The 13390-nt window shown below is 40.1% G+C and overlaps 2 protein-coding genes across 3 annotated transcripts in view; one reads left to right on the top strand and one right to left on the bottom strand.

The window, feature by feature from the left end:
- The window catches only part of LOC104941222 (microtubule-associated protein 6 homolog), an 11347-nt gene extending 8862 nt beyond the window's left edge, over nt 1-2485 (bottom strand). The window contains exon 1 of the mRNA XM_010766293.1: nt 2469-2485. Coding sequence (XP_010764595.1) covers nt 2469-2485 — 17 coding nt within the window. The remainder of the gene's footprint in view (nt 1-2468) is intronic.
- A 5065-nt stretch (nt 2486-7550) lies between these two features.
- The window catches only part of LOC104941017 (CD166 antigen homolog), a 32808-nt gene continuing 26968 nt past the window's right edge, over nt 7551-13390 (top strand). For both annotated transcript variants that reach the window (XM_010766060.1, XM_010766054.1), the window contains exon 1: nt 7551-7822. In XM_010766060.1, the coding sequence (XP_010764362.1) occupies nt 7762-7822 (61 nt within the window). In that variant the 5' untranslated portion in view covers nt 7551-7761. The remainder of the gene's footprint in view (nt 7823-13390) is intronic.

Below are 13390 nucleotides of genomic sequence, written 5' to 3'. Positions count from 1 at the left end.
ATTAGTTTTTTTAAATGCCTTTGTCTTAATGTCTTTCATTTTTGTAAAGCACTTTGAATTGCCTTGTGTTGAAAGGTGCTATATAAATAAACTTGCCTTGAAATACTTCGGCAATGCAAAGTTCTGTAATGCAGTTCTTTCTGTAAATGGATTGGTTGTGTGTGAGGTTTTCTGTCGCTTGCATTTCAAACTGATTTGATCACTTCATGCATGCAAAAGATGCTGCATCTGTAATTGTTTTACAGTAGATTCACTAAAGGCAACTACCAAACAGAAAACTCTGGAGAGAAATCAAACAGCATCTGATATGTTTTGGTATCAAAGAATTCAAAGATAAAGACAGAAACAATTAGTGGTAGAACTGCTTTGAAACATAAGAACGTGCAATCAACGAATTCAGAAAGAAAAAATGGAAGAGTATCATAAATATAGGCTATGTGTTTGTATTTGTGTGTGACTGTCACCAATTGGGACCAGCACAAGTATCGTGAGCAGCAGTGCATTCAGAAATCTGACACCCCCTCAGAACAAAAGGCAAGTCCTATTCTCTGTTGGAGATGAGCATAAATTCAGAGAAGGCTGCAGAGCTACCAATGTTTATTTCATAGACTGCAAAAAAGCATCACTGGAAATTAATATAGGCCGTTTTGGACACAGCTCCTTATTTAATAATACCACCTTTTAATCAAAATAATTTTAAATCAACAGCAGCAATAATAAAATAAGAGCATCAACCTCCCTTATAAGGTGTTAACAAATAACCGATATAGGCTTTAAGACACCAGCGCTTAGTGGTGTAAAGAAACTGAGCACATACACATTTTACTGTAAAAGTATAATTTTGAGGTACTTTTACTTGAGTATATCCATGTTCTGCTACTTTATACTTCTACTCCACACCTCAGAGGTACATTATTGTTCTTTTTACTATAATGTCTAATAATAACTTACAAAATATAACCAAAAGATGAACAAATTATGTATTATAAGAGGCTAAATAAAGATGAGAAAGGGGGAAATTCACAAGCTAGCAGTGTATAACCTATTTTAAATAGGTCTTACCTTTAGCAAATACTACATTAAAGTTCTTCACTGTGTGTTGTGTGTCATTATTCGAATAATATGATTCTGATATGGGCAATTCTTTATAATGAGTACTACGCTACAGTTACCCTTTTTAGTTTCTTTCAGCTAATTGTATTAATTTCCTTATAGCACAGAACTTCACTATTTTAATTGCTTTCATCAGCTTGTTTGAGAAAAAAACAAAAAACCGGTACGATAAGAAACTGACATAATTACCAAGGTTAGGTAATGTAAAGTAAGGTGTTCAAAAAGTTTGATTGCTTTTAGTTTATTGTTATATTTGACATTCGATCATTCTTGCATTTCTCAGAAGATGTAGGAGTTAGCCTGAATGGCTTATTTTCATCCATAGTTGCGGGTTACAGAGAAGATCTCAAATCATCATTTGAAATGTGCTAATATTAAACTTATCTGTAAGTCCCAACTTATCCAGGCTCCTCAGGCATTCAGTGACACACGGGAAAACCTCTTGGGGTTTTCCAAGAGGTGCCTTCACTCAGGAGGATCTACTGGGAATTGTAGGGTGCCATTTTGTAAAGCATTGTTATCTTTCTGTGGCATCCTTACAAAATGTTAGATTAGATAATTTGACAGCATCAGTTATAGAGTCATAGAAGATCGGGGGCTTTCAGTTTTCAGGTTATTTTCTTGCAGTGTTATAATGTTGTGAATTTTTGTGAAGTCCCAGACGGTTTAGGCTATAAATGCTGTGGTAGGTGAAACAACAAATACCCTTTCTCACTCTCAAAACTTTGTCTGGCAACGCATTTTCAAACAGCCAAAATGGGAGTGAGATTATTGTAATGCATGCAAAGCTTCAAAACGGAACATACAGTCTGCAGTACGAGTCCCTCTTATTCTTTATTGAACAAACTCATAATGAATCAAAACAGTCTTCACTCTTTGACCATAAATGGCACCTGATTCAGTTGTTGTTGGAAAAAAAGAAGTTTTATATTTGATTACTTTTTGGTCTGTTTCATATTCTTGACATGCCCTTTTCACTCCAATATATCACAAGATTGTATCTCACTTGAGCTGGTATCTACCTCTTCTGCTTTAGAGATTACAGCAAACAGAATGTCAATGTGCTTTACCCATTTTAATGTACAGAAAAAAGCAGCACATTAAATAATATTCCAACAACTTTTCCTTTGAAATCCCGACAAAGGACGTTCTAACTTTTTCAATTCTAATAACGGAATTGCCATAACATGTCTTATCATTTGTTTAAGAGTTAATTTCATGGAACATTTGTGTGTTGTGATTCATTATAAGGAAGAGGGAGAAACCGTCTTCCTAAAACATTTGCTGCCATATTTTTCTTTTTATTCTGAACTGTTTTTTAAAGCATCAGCCTGCAGCAGGCGGCATTTAAGCACCTGAAACGAGCCGCCATTATCTGACAAACCAACAAATTGTTTCAGGCTTAGGTGAGGAATAAACAATACTGACAGCTGACAGATGGCTGAGTTGTACCAGACGGCTCTGCACCTTCATGAATAATTTCTCTGCTGTTCATGCTGCCAATGAATTACATTTATGCATTTACAACCAGGTAATTTGGGAAAACAGACACAACCAGCATGCCAGATTTTGTCGAATATATCGCACACCAACAGCTGCATCCAACGCAGGATGAAGGCAGAGACGGGCTGGGAACATTTCACCGGCAGTACATCTGAACTCTCCCACAGCCTCTGGTGTAATTGATTCGGCCTCACAGATTTGATCCACAATCAGCAGGGTTGGTTTTCTTAGCCTTATATGAATCCATCAAAATGTTATTTCATTTAAAACGTTTTTTTTCTTTGATATTTTGGTTTCAGTTCATATTTGGTCTTTCTATTAGGATAGTGTTAAGACACAGAAACTTGCTGAACCCCATGAACTATTCATCTTATCTTCACTGTTGAGCAAGACTTTGAAGTCCGCCTTGATCTAAATGTCAGGGTAGAGCAAATGTCTCAAATAAATGCCTTGTTTACTCCAAAGAGTGTAATTTCCTTTTAGAGAAGATTTAGGCATATATCATAGGTTTTATTATTGTTAAAAAAAATCATGTTAGGCAGTAGAAATATCTTTTTGAAAATGCACTATTCTCCTTATGTTTGCAGTAGTTTCTCTGTAGCATCTTCCCATAAGGTCATAGAGCCCAGGAATCAATTTCATTCACCAAGCACAATGGTATCACAAGGAATTTGTCTCGGTAAATTTGCACTCACATGCTGCAACACGGTTCCACAAGACAGGATTAACTGACTATACCAGTTTAAAAAACCTCACACGTGGTGAAAATACATTACAATTAAGACAGTAAAATAGCATGGTCAAAACTGAGAAATGGTCCCAGTGTTAAAGGTTTAAGTACTGATGCAATGACATAGTGTAGTAAATAGTGTAAATGTACATGCTAGCTATTCAGATAATCATTAAAACTGAGTTTATATGTGTTACTGGGGCTCAACCTATTTCATAATTTATATTCACAAAAGAATGTTAAAGAACCATAAAGACAGAAAGAGTATATAATATAAAAACCAACGCTAACCATTGACATTAAAGAATAGGTCAATGCTACAGCGATAACGCTGCAAAGCTTAATGTAGATGCGTATAAAGCTCAGAAGTAAAAACTTGACATTTAAAACACCAAGACTAAAATAAATAATATGTATTAACAATGGATCAGATGACTATGTCCAAATGTTATTTGCAGTGACAAACTCATAGAGTATGATTAACCAATCCCTTCAGCTCCAAAGTGCACTAGTGTCTTTCAGCTCATGGTCGTGATTGGACGGCCGTTTAACTTTACTGTTTTAGTTCACATTCAATGTTTTCTACCTGTTTTCAGCTAAAAGGTCTAGAAACGCCAAACCACCAGTTAATGGAGTAATTCACTCACAACATCTATCATTAGCTCTCAGTCAAATTGAACAACTGTTTGAAATATGCAGAACATTGCATGCATGCAACATTGTTGACGCATTTGACCTTTTAAACCACCAGAAACAACCTAGCAGACATAAGACATGGAATTTGGATTCCTCATTTGTTTTACTGTTGTTATCAAGGAGCAGTTTATATTGACCGGCTTTAATACAAGTGAGGTATGGATGGCATGAGAAGCTCAAACAAAGAGATCCATTCTCCTTTTCTCCATGTAAATGTGTGGATTAGTTGGGGGGGAAAAGTTAGGCTCTACAGAGAACAGTTGAATCAATAAAACGCAGACTCTTCACAGAAAGAGAGGTAACTCTGCATCGACTACAGGCTGCTCACGCACTCAATCAGATTACCTAATGAAGCAATTATCGATCCAAAGTTGGGCTGCCGCTCCGCACAAGACTAGCCATTAAGCGGATCTTCCTTTCCCTTGGCCGTGCTGAAAATGTCGGGTCACTGTGTTCGCTGCTTGACACAGTTTACTGAAGCCCAATCTTTAGGAGACTAATCACTCGTCTGCCTCCCAGGAGCTTTTCAGAAGGGGCAAACACATCCACAGGATATGGAAGGAATTTGATTTTCACAAACCTGGAGAAAAGCCTAATTAACTTGTGCCATTTTTCCTGCTTTAACTGGGTGAAAATGAAGAATTGGAAAGGGAACTGACCACCGTGGAGCTGTAAATGAACAACATTCTGTTTAGGCCGGAGCCCATGCTGCACATAGCACAGGTTACTGCATTCATCTGACAAAGATGAGTTTCCTTATTTTTTTTATTTGAAACAATCCAATGGCAATTAGTGTAGCCCTGAAACAAGAGCTTGATTTCCTGTCACCAGCAGCATTCCCCAATGTCAAAAATGTGTATTTTTATTGCCTTAGTCCATAGCAACGCGAGGATGTTTGTTTCCATGCTCATAGCAGGAGCAATGTCACACTATGTCGCACAAGATGTCAAAATAGGAGCGTTCATTCTTTCATCAAATAACAGAAAGCTGGAGCTGGAGCAGTTCCTCCAGACATGATATATTGTAATTCATTAGTCTCTGTGTAATCTCTTTCTGCAGTCACGGGGACTGACTGAAAATGCTCTCCTGTGAATACAAAATGAACCTGAACTTCAGCTGCATTTATTCATCTGAATAGAACTTCTACAGCCTGCTCAAAGGTTTTTTGGTGACGTGGATTTGTTGTTCGGTTTTTGTTTAGTCCTTGACCAGTCTCACCTGCAATTCCAATTATTACCAAGATGTTATAGTTTGGTAATTGAACATCACGCTCCAGGCTCGGCCATCGCTCAGTCTCATTCTCTTTCACCCGGGAAAAAAAGCATATAGTTCTTTTTTTGCACTCAACGCACTGAGGCAAGAAAAAATATTGCTTTGCGGTTAACTTCTAATCAAATTGCATTAGGTTTTCACAGCCTGTGCACTCACTCCATTTGCACAAACCATCATACATGAATTTCACACCCAGGGTGAGGAATACTTACTTGTTCACCCGGATAGATTGCCTCCCCCAGCTCCAACACACACTGTGCGCACAAGCAGGCGCACACATTTTGTGATCAGGCAACCATGATCATGCAGTTACAGAACAGGGGTAAATCATTTCATTTGCTGTGAGTGTGGCTTAAATTAAATTTGACATGCTCTGAAGTTTATTTTTACCAACTTGTGAAATGAACTAGCTATAACTGTCACTTTTATGTCCGTAAATCTAGAGCGTGGTATTTAATCAGTAAACAGCCCTCATAGTCACGATCCATTTGTCTTTACTTTAGAAACCTGTCTTGAAACCATGGCATGCTATGCAGGTAAATATAGACAGTTAGTGACTTTACACAGAGCTGAGAACAATTGCGGAGTAGTCAGTCCCTTACATAAATTCTAATTATTAACATAGTAGGCTAATTGTATGGATATTAATTATAGTGGCGCAGCTCTTGAATGTTTTCAGTGAAATAATAGAAAAGTAAGGAGATATGAGCAAGGATTTTAATAATTAATTACAGCTTGAATTATTTATGTGGAAATTCTCTCATTATAATTAACCTTGGACCCACATCCTATAGCCTGCTTTACCATGAACCTTCTGTCCTCCGCCTGTGAGGCACAACGCTTGGTTTCACTTCCTGAATGGAACAGGTCTGGGGCCGTTTGAAAGCATACCTCAGTGTGCGTGTCAGGAGAAATATATTTTTTTCTCAAGTAAAGGAGGTAAGTAGCATGTTTAGCTTGTGAAAGTCACTATGAGTGTACACCTTGTACTTTCCATGCTATAGGGCAGTGGTTCCCAGCCTGGGGGGCGCGTCCCCCTTGGGGGGGCGCCAAAGATCATAGGGGGGGCCCCAGGCCTCAGATGATTTGAGGCCAAATATCATATTTAGACTTTTTTTTTCTTTTTTCTTACATATAATTCTAACGCAACACATGATTGTCACTAAAAGCCTTGTTTCTACATTACAATCAAATATAAAAAATAATTGATAAACTTCCAACAGGAGTCATTTGGGGGGACTCTTGGGAAAAAAAGTTGGGAACCCCTGCTACAGGGGACAGCTGTTACAAGTTACTTTGACATATTCAGATTCAGATATCACACTGTGATAAGCTCATCAAATGTTACTGTCATCAGGCAAAAATAACAAATAAATATAAAATCAAAATGTCAACTTTTCAGGAACTCCGGACGGCCTTGTCTATCTTGATGACACATACCCTTTTCAACATTGAACTGACTTTGAATTGAGGAGGAATGCAATCATTCAGCTCCACTGGAACAATTAAAATCACCCAAAATGGCCAATTTAGGTTGGTAGTGTTGTTCATAGATGTACAGTATTTAAACACTCTGCAATAAGACAATATTTTGGATTAAAATTAAAATGTTGAGTTTATTCATTGAGTATTCAATGCACACAAAAAAGGGTTAGGGCAACTTTATATTTTGATAACTGATTCATTGTTTAAAAGCAGAAATAATAAGACATTTAGATGCAGCTTCTCAAATAAGAGGTTTTTTCGAAGGTTAGAAGACCAAGAGATGCATTCACTCAATGAAATGTCAGATTACTACTACATTTTAGTGCTAAAATATACTAATATGTACTTTTACATCAATATATCTTAAATGCATATTGAGGATTAAGGTGTTTCACCTCTAGGAATTGTGCATGAAACAAGTGTGGAGTTTTTCTGGATTGAAGGTTTCCCCCTGCATGTGTTTGTCTACATGCAGAGTGAGGGTGGATGTTGGAAAGAGAAAAGGGTGGGGTGAGAAAAAAAGAAGTTGAAGATGAGAGTAAAGGGGGTGAGAGGGAGGGAAGAAGGGCTAGGGAGGGGGAGTTAAGGGGGGTTGTCTCAAATAAAAGGGGTTGGGTGCACTTTTGTGTGGGAGGAGGAGGGGGGTGCTGGAGGGGAAAGGAAGGGTGGGCAGATGAGGGGGGGCGGGGCTGCAGACAGTATCCCCCGCCCTCCCTCGCGCTGGTCTCTGCGCCCCTCGCAATTACCTGTTCCACCAGAACTGATGTGAGCGCGAGTTTGCGAGCACATGCAACATTTGGAGAGGAGCCAAATCTGAACTGAACTACTGTCTGTACACTACCAACAACAGGAGCCCGAGAGGACCATTTTAATTGAAGCCAGCTTCAAATATCAACTCAGCCAAGTTTTTTAACAAACCTCTGAAGCAAGCAGCCGACTGAGGATCTGAAAGAGCCGCAAGGATGCACTTGTTGTCCGCCAGCTGTGTGTGTGCCCTCGTCATCTCCGTGCTTCTCCGGCAAGGTAAGCTTTTGTCCCACTATCAGGGCTGTCGTGGTGTTCCCGCGGGTCGCTTCGGTGCTCTGAGCCGCAGGTAGACTGTGTGGAGGAAAGTAGGCACACGCAGGTGCCAACAAAACTTCAGCCCGGGTTATCGATCACATTTACGGGGAAGAGTGGCTCTTCGTTTTAAGTTTAAAGTTAGTGTGCTGCAGTACACTTCAAGTTATTCGTCGAAGAATGTAGTCATGTATGCTTTTTATATGAATATAGTTTGCATGTAAATGTAGACCTATGGAAATATATTTTATAAAGTCATAACAATTTATGATGTGGCGATGTTTACTAAACAAATAGACCAACAATATTCACATTGGTCACTCCTATGCATTTCTATCCATAGCAGGTGTGTTAAATTATGAAACAAAACGTACATATTACATGTATGAAAAATGAGATCAGACAGCTTTTTTATTAACTTCGCTCACCTCAGGAAATGGTACACTTTTGATCGTTTCTATAAAAGGGACATATTTGTATAGCAACTGCTTATATGACATTAACAATTCCATTGTGCCTCCTTGTTTTACCCCCCCTCATGATGGGAGAGGCAGGCAGTGGGGTACATTGGGGCACATGTGCTCATGCCATGATGTCATCATGATGCCTCATTTTTTAAATGTGTTTTCTCTCCTGTTTAACACAGGCTATTGAGCGGAATGATGTTCACATCCTGTCTGATTTATTGCAATTATTGGCTGCCTGTTGGCTGGGGAGGCGGAGCTGCAGGCTCCAACTAGTAATTACGTAGGACAGGTCTCATTTTGGATTTGGGCAGTAGTAATAGGTGGCATAAGCGAATGCTTCCAAGACTTTACAAATAGAAAATGGTGGGGGTTCTTTTAAATATTTGATGTGAATTCAGCAACTTGCCATTAAGAAATTCAAATATGCTTTGAAAATTGATGTTTTGCCACTGTTGACTATGAAAAATAAGGAACAACGATAAGGTACAACGTTTTAAAACAACTCTTAGTGCTTATTCTTCGCTTGGTTTTTATTGTGCAATGGGTGTTGATGCCTCTCTCCAGGCTTCCTTGTTGTCTGCTTTTCGGCCAACAGGTAGCAGCACCATGTGCTCACATCACTCAGCCAGGCCATTAAGCAAAGCTGCACAGGGGCTCAGAGTACTCCCACAGAAAGGAAAGGGGTGGAGAGGTTAATCTCACTGTACTCCCTCTTCCTCGTCACACTACGGTGGCGCCTGTTGTTGTAAATTAACACCATGCAGCACCTATCATTCAGGCTCAGGTGGTTTATTTGTAAGGAAATGAACAGCCCTTTTAAGACGTTTTTACACTGCTGTGCCGCTGCAGTGCCGTGTGCTTGAGACAGGAGGAGAGTGCCCTGAGTTGGTGTTGATGCTTTGACTTTATGGCCATCTAAACTGCTTTGTGTTTAGCAGGCCTCAAGCAATGTTCATGTGTGTTTGCTTTCACAACAGATGGTCAGTCTCTTGCATGTTCTTGCAAAGGGCAAAGGTTTCCTTTCAGCTGTTCCAAAGGAAAATATATATCTACTTAATCCAGGCATAGAAATCTGACTGAAAGAGTTTATTGAGTTTGGGACTTGCAATAAAACTGCATCAATACTTGTAATAAAAAACAGGCTTGTGTCTATTATATTTGAACTGCTGAAAAAAACAACAGCTCCTGGGCTTTAGCCAAAAACAGATACAACTGAAAAACAGAGCTCTGAATTACTCCTAGAACAAATAGTCAGAAAGATGCATCTGTTTTTTTGTTCACTCCCAAGTCCCCACCCTTCCCTCTGACGACACGGAAACCCTGTCTGCTCCTCACAGCAGCTCCACAGAGCTGGTATTACTTGTCAAGCGAGAAGGGGCTCTCCTCTTTGCTAATGGACTAATCTCTTGTGAGGGTCACCCAATTTCACCTGAGATAGATTCGTTCTCCTTCTTTCATGTTCAACTAGCTTATTTCCAGGACTGTCCCAGGAATGTTGTGACGTTAAAGTACTGGAAAAGGAAAGAATGGCTTTAGTTGTGTTACATGGGAGATTGTGTACCACTGTGTATTTGTGTACTGATGCTGTGCAGCTCACATCTTGTTTGTTGGAGCCTTCCTCTTGATGTTTGAAGACTGCTTGTGGTTGTTTCTTCTTTTGAAAAAGAGATTTCTTTGTGACTTGCAAAGTATTTCCTTCATACAAAATTCAGATGCATTCATTAAAAATATGGCAACTCAAACAAAATTTGTTGGTTAGAAATGCTGTATCCGTATTTTGCGCGATCCGATCTTTATGCAATGCATTAAGAGAAAAAAAAGCATTCAAGTTGTCCCTTAAGGTTATTTTTTTTATTGAAATGACCCATTCTATCCAACATGGATAGCTTCACAGCAGCATTGGATCAAAACAAAATAAAGCTTATCAGTGGTTCATCACAAAATAACCATGTTAACAAATTGAGGGCAGATAGTGCAGTAACAAAACAAAAATAACTATTGGAAAGAGGTAGCTTGACTAGCTTCACAAGTTCACATTCAGTCACAAATAATAAAATACAAATTTGGCTTAGTGCATAATTCTAGCCTTAAGACTAACTAGTCTAGTATTAATGCAATGAACAACAGCATCTTAACATAACATGTTAACCTGAACATGAATAAACAAAGTATTATATTTCCATCTTACCGGAGTAACACAATTCAAATATTTTTGTACTCGTCGTGTTCTTGGTGTTGTTTGCTTCTAAGGAGGCGTATTATATTGGTCGTGTTGAACGTAGCTCTGTTCTTTCCACCACGCGGAACCTCCGCCTTGCAAACATTGCATCTGGCTGTTACACTGCCTTCGCTTTCAATTTCCAAACTCCTGACATATTCTCTGTCCCGACTCCGGAGTCACCAGCTGAATGTAGTATTGATGTGTCGGTCGCGAACGAGCCGATTCTTTTGAACGGCTCTTTGATATGAACGAGGGGAACCGAGTCGTACTTGGTGAGAGCCGTTCTTGTTATCGTTCAATCGTTTGTCCGCACTCACTGCCTGCCAAAATCCACTAGCCTTTTAAAAAGCTTGATTTTTTCCCCAAAACGTATTCTGTGAAGACCCGCCCCTAATCTGACTGTATCTATCTTCGACACGGAAACCCTGTCTGCTCCTCACAGCAGCTCCTCGCGAGCAGTTGCACGTCGCTTGACCAATCAGAGCACACTGGGCTCACAGGGGGGGGCGAGCTCCAACAATCCGTTTAGGACAGAGAGTGAACACCAGGTTTCAGCACGAGGAGTGAGATGGGGTGGGTCTTAACGGAATACGCGAGAGAGAGAAGTCATAACAAGTGGTACAGGACAGGTAGACAACGTGTTTTTCGGATGGAAAATGAGCCAAACGCGGAAACGCAGTTGGATGCTGAAGGCTACATTCAAAATACATTCACTGACATGAATATGGCGCCACCTTTTGTCATGCAGATTATTGACATTAGGTCTGGCAATACAGTCAATCATTATCCTGGTGATTATTTCGCAGATAAACCTAGTAACCCCGCCCCCTTTAAAAAAACGGCTCTTTTGAACGACTCTTTTGAACGGCTCTTTGAAAGGAACGGAGCCATAAGATCCGGCTCCCTTCAAAGAGCCATAAATCCCATCACTAGAATGTAGCCTCTCGTTAGCTTACTGCTTCTATTAGACACCAAAGAACATGTCCCGACGGACCCGATTGTTGTGTCCCCTCACGTCTCCTGCGTCTTGGCTAAAAATTCGCACTGGAACTAGGGCTGCTCGATTATGGCAAAAATCATAATCTCGATTATTTGGGTCAATAATTGATATCACGATTATTAAAAACGATCATCCATTTACTTTGAAAACATCAATTTATTGAAAAAAATTCAATGTAAAACAATATGTTTTTAACAGTTGATTACCCTGAACTTTAAGTATAATTAAACTGAAAAACCAACTAAAAAATAAATAATCGTTTTATTTCGATTATGTTGTTTTCATAATCGTTGCAAGCCAAAATCGTAATTGCGATTAAAATACGATTAATTGAGCAGCCCTAACTGGAACAAACCGCAAAGACTTCAGCAAACAGCCAAGTAGCACGTACGCAATGTGCATGCATGAGTGGCAATAACTCTCCTTACCAGCAAGCGGTGGTAGTGTGTATTCTTAATTCAAAAGAGGCAACCGGAAGACAGACTGCATGATACAAACAACAAATAGCGTGCGTACCATTTTCACTCTCGTCCATCACAGACTGTTTCACATAACGACTTATAATTGAAACATGTTTAGAGCGGTACTGGAAAATGAAAAATAATAGCCGTCTGTGTGTGCCTTCTTCACTTCCGTTTCGCTAAGCTGAACTGCCAATCAGAGTGATTTCTTTGGCCGACGACCTTTGGCCAACAGCGGAAGGTGTTGGCACGGCCGAAAAGACACAACGGTGCTGGACACACCAATCTGAGTAGGGCAACAGGACGCTCATCGACGGCGAGACATCTATAGATGGCCGAAATCGGACCGGTGTGTCCGGGCCTTAAAGGCCGCTACACACCAACCTGAGACCAAAGAACCAAAGGCGTCCCGACTTTTACGTCGCCTGCGTCAGCAATGCCGCCCGCCTACGAACACACCACAAAGACTTCAGTCGACGAGTGGCAATAACTGTCCTTACCAGCAGGCAATGGTAGTGTGTATTCGTCATTGAAAAGAGGCAAGAGCCAATCAGAGTGATTTCTTTGGCCAACCTTTCTTTGGCCGATTCAACATGTTGAATCGGCCGCGGGAGGTGTGAAAATGTGCCGTAAAGCAACAACGGTGCGGGACACACCAACCTGAGTAGGGCGCCGCGAATGCCCGACTGCCTCTGACGGCCTCTGACTCCCAAAATCGGGTAGGTGTGTCAGGGCCTTAAGACTTACAAAGAGAACAAACCCATAACACTGCTGGATGCTTAACTTCATAATATCTCTCAACAAGCTCTGTAGGATGCTCAGCTCTGTGTTCAGCGAAAGTGGAATCTTTTTTTCTAGTGTACTTGTATTTTTGATTTTAAAAAAGATCATAGTTTTGAGTAGGAAGTGGGACATATGCCATTAGTCACCAAGAATCGCAAAGCTATAAGAAAGAAGAATTGTGGACTTGTGTGGAATGTAATTGTGTGCTGAGGTGCTAATGGTGGAGGGAAAAGGGGACCCATGGGCTCATCACAGAGGCGAGATCATACTGTAAATTAAAGCGGCATTAGGGTGCAGGCCTAGTGTCACTTCCCATCAGGGGGTGCAGGATTCCTGCTAGCGCCCCTGGCAGCAGCCCTTTATGGCCCGGATGTGTGATTCAAGCTTAATTACCTACTGATATGGTAATTTCATCTTCAGATTACAATTAACACAAACAATATATAATGCTTTTCTGCGATAAAAACAACCTTATAATCTTTGATGCAACATTTACAAAATAACGGGTTCTTGTGAAGTCATTACATTTGAAACCTCATATTAGAGTTGATCATTTGCCTGAGATTTACAAGAAATAAAATATCAAATCAGCTTGTCCCC

The sequence above is a fragment of the Notothenia coriiceps genome, unplaced genomic scaffold, assembly GCF_000735185.1.
Source record: "Notothenia coriiceps isolate Sejong01 unplaced genomic scaffold, NC01 NC01_scaffold00000307, whole genome shotgun sequence".
Lineage (NCBI taxonomy): Eukaryota > Metazoa > Chordata > Actinopteri > Perciformes > Nototheniidae > Notothenia > Notothenia coriiceps.
This window is presented reverse-complemented; position numbering and strand designations above follow the sequence as displayed.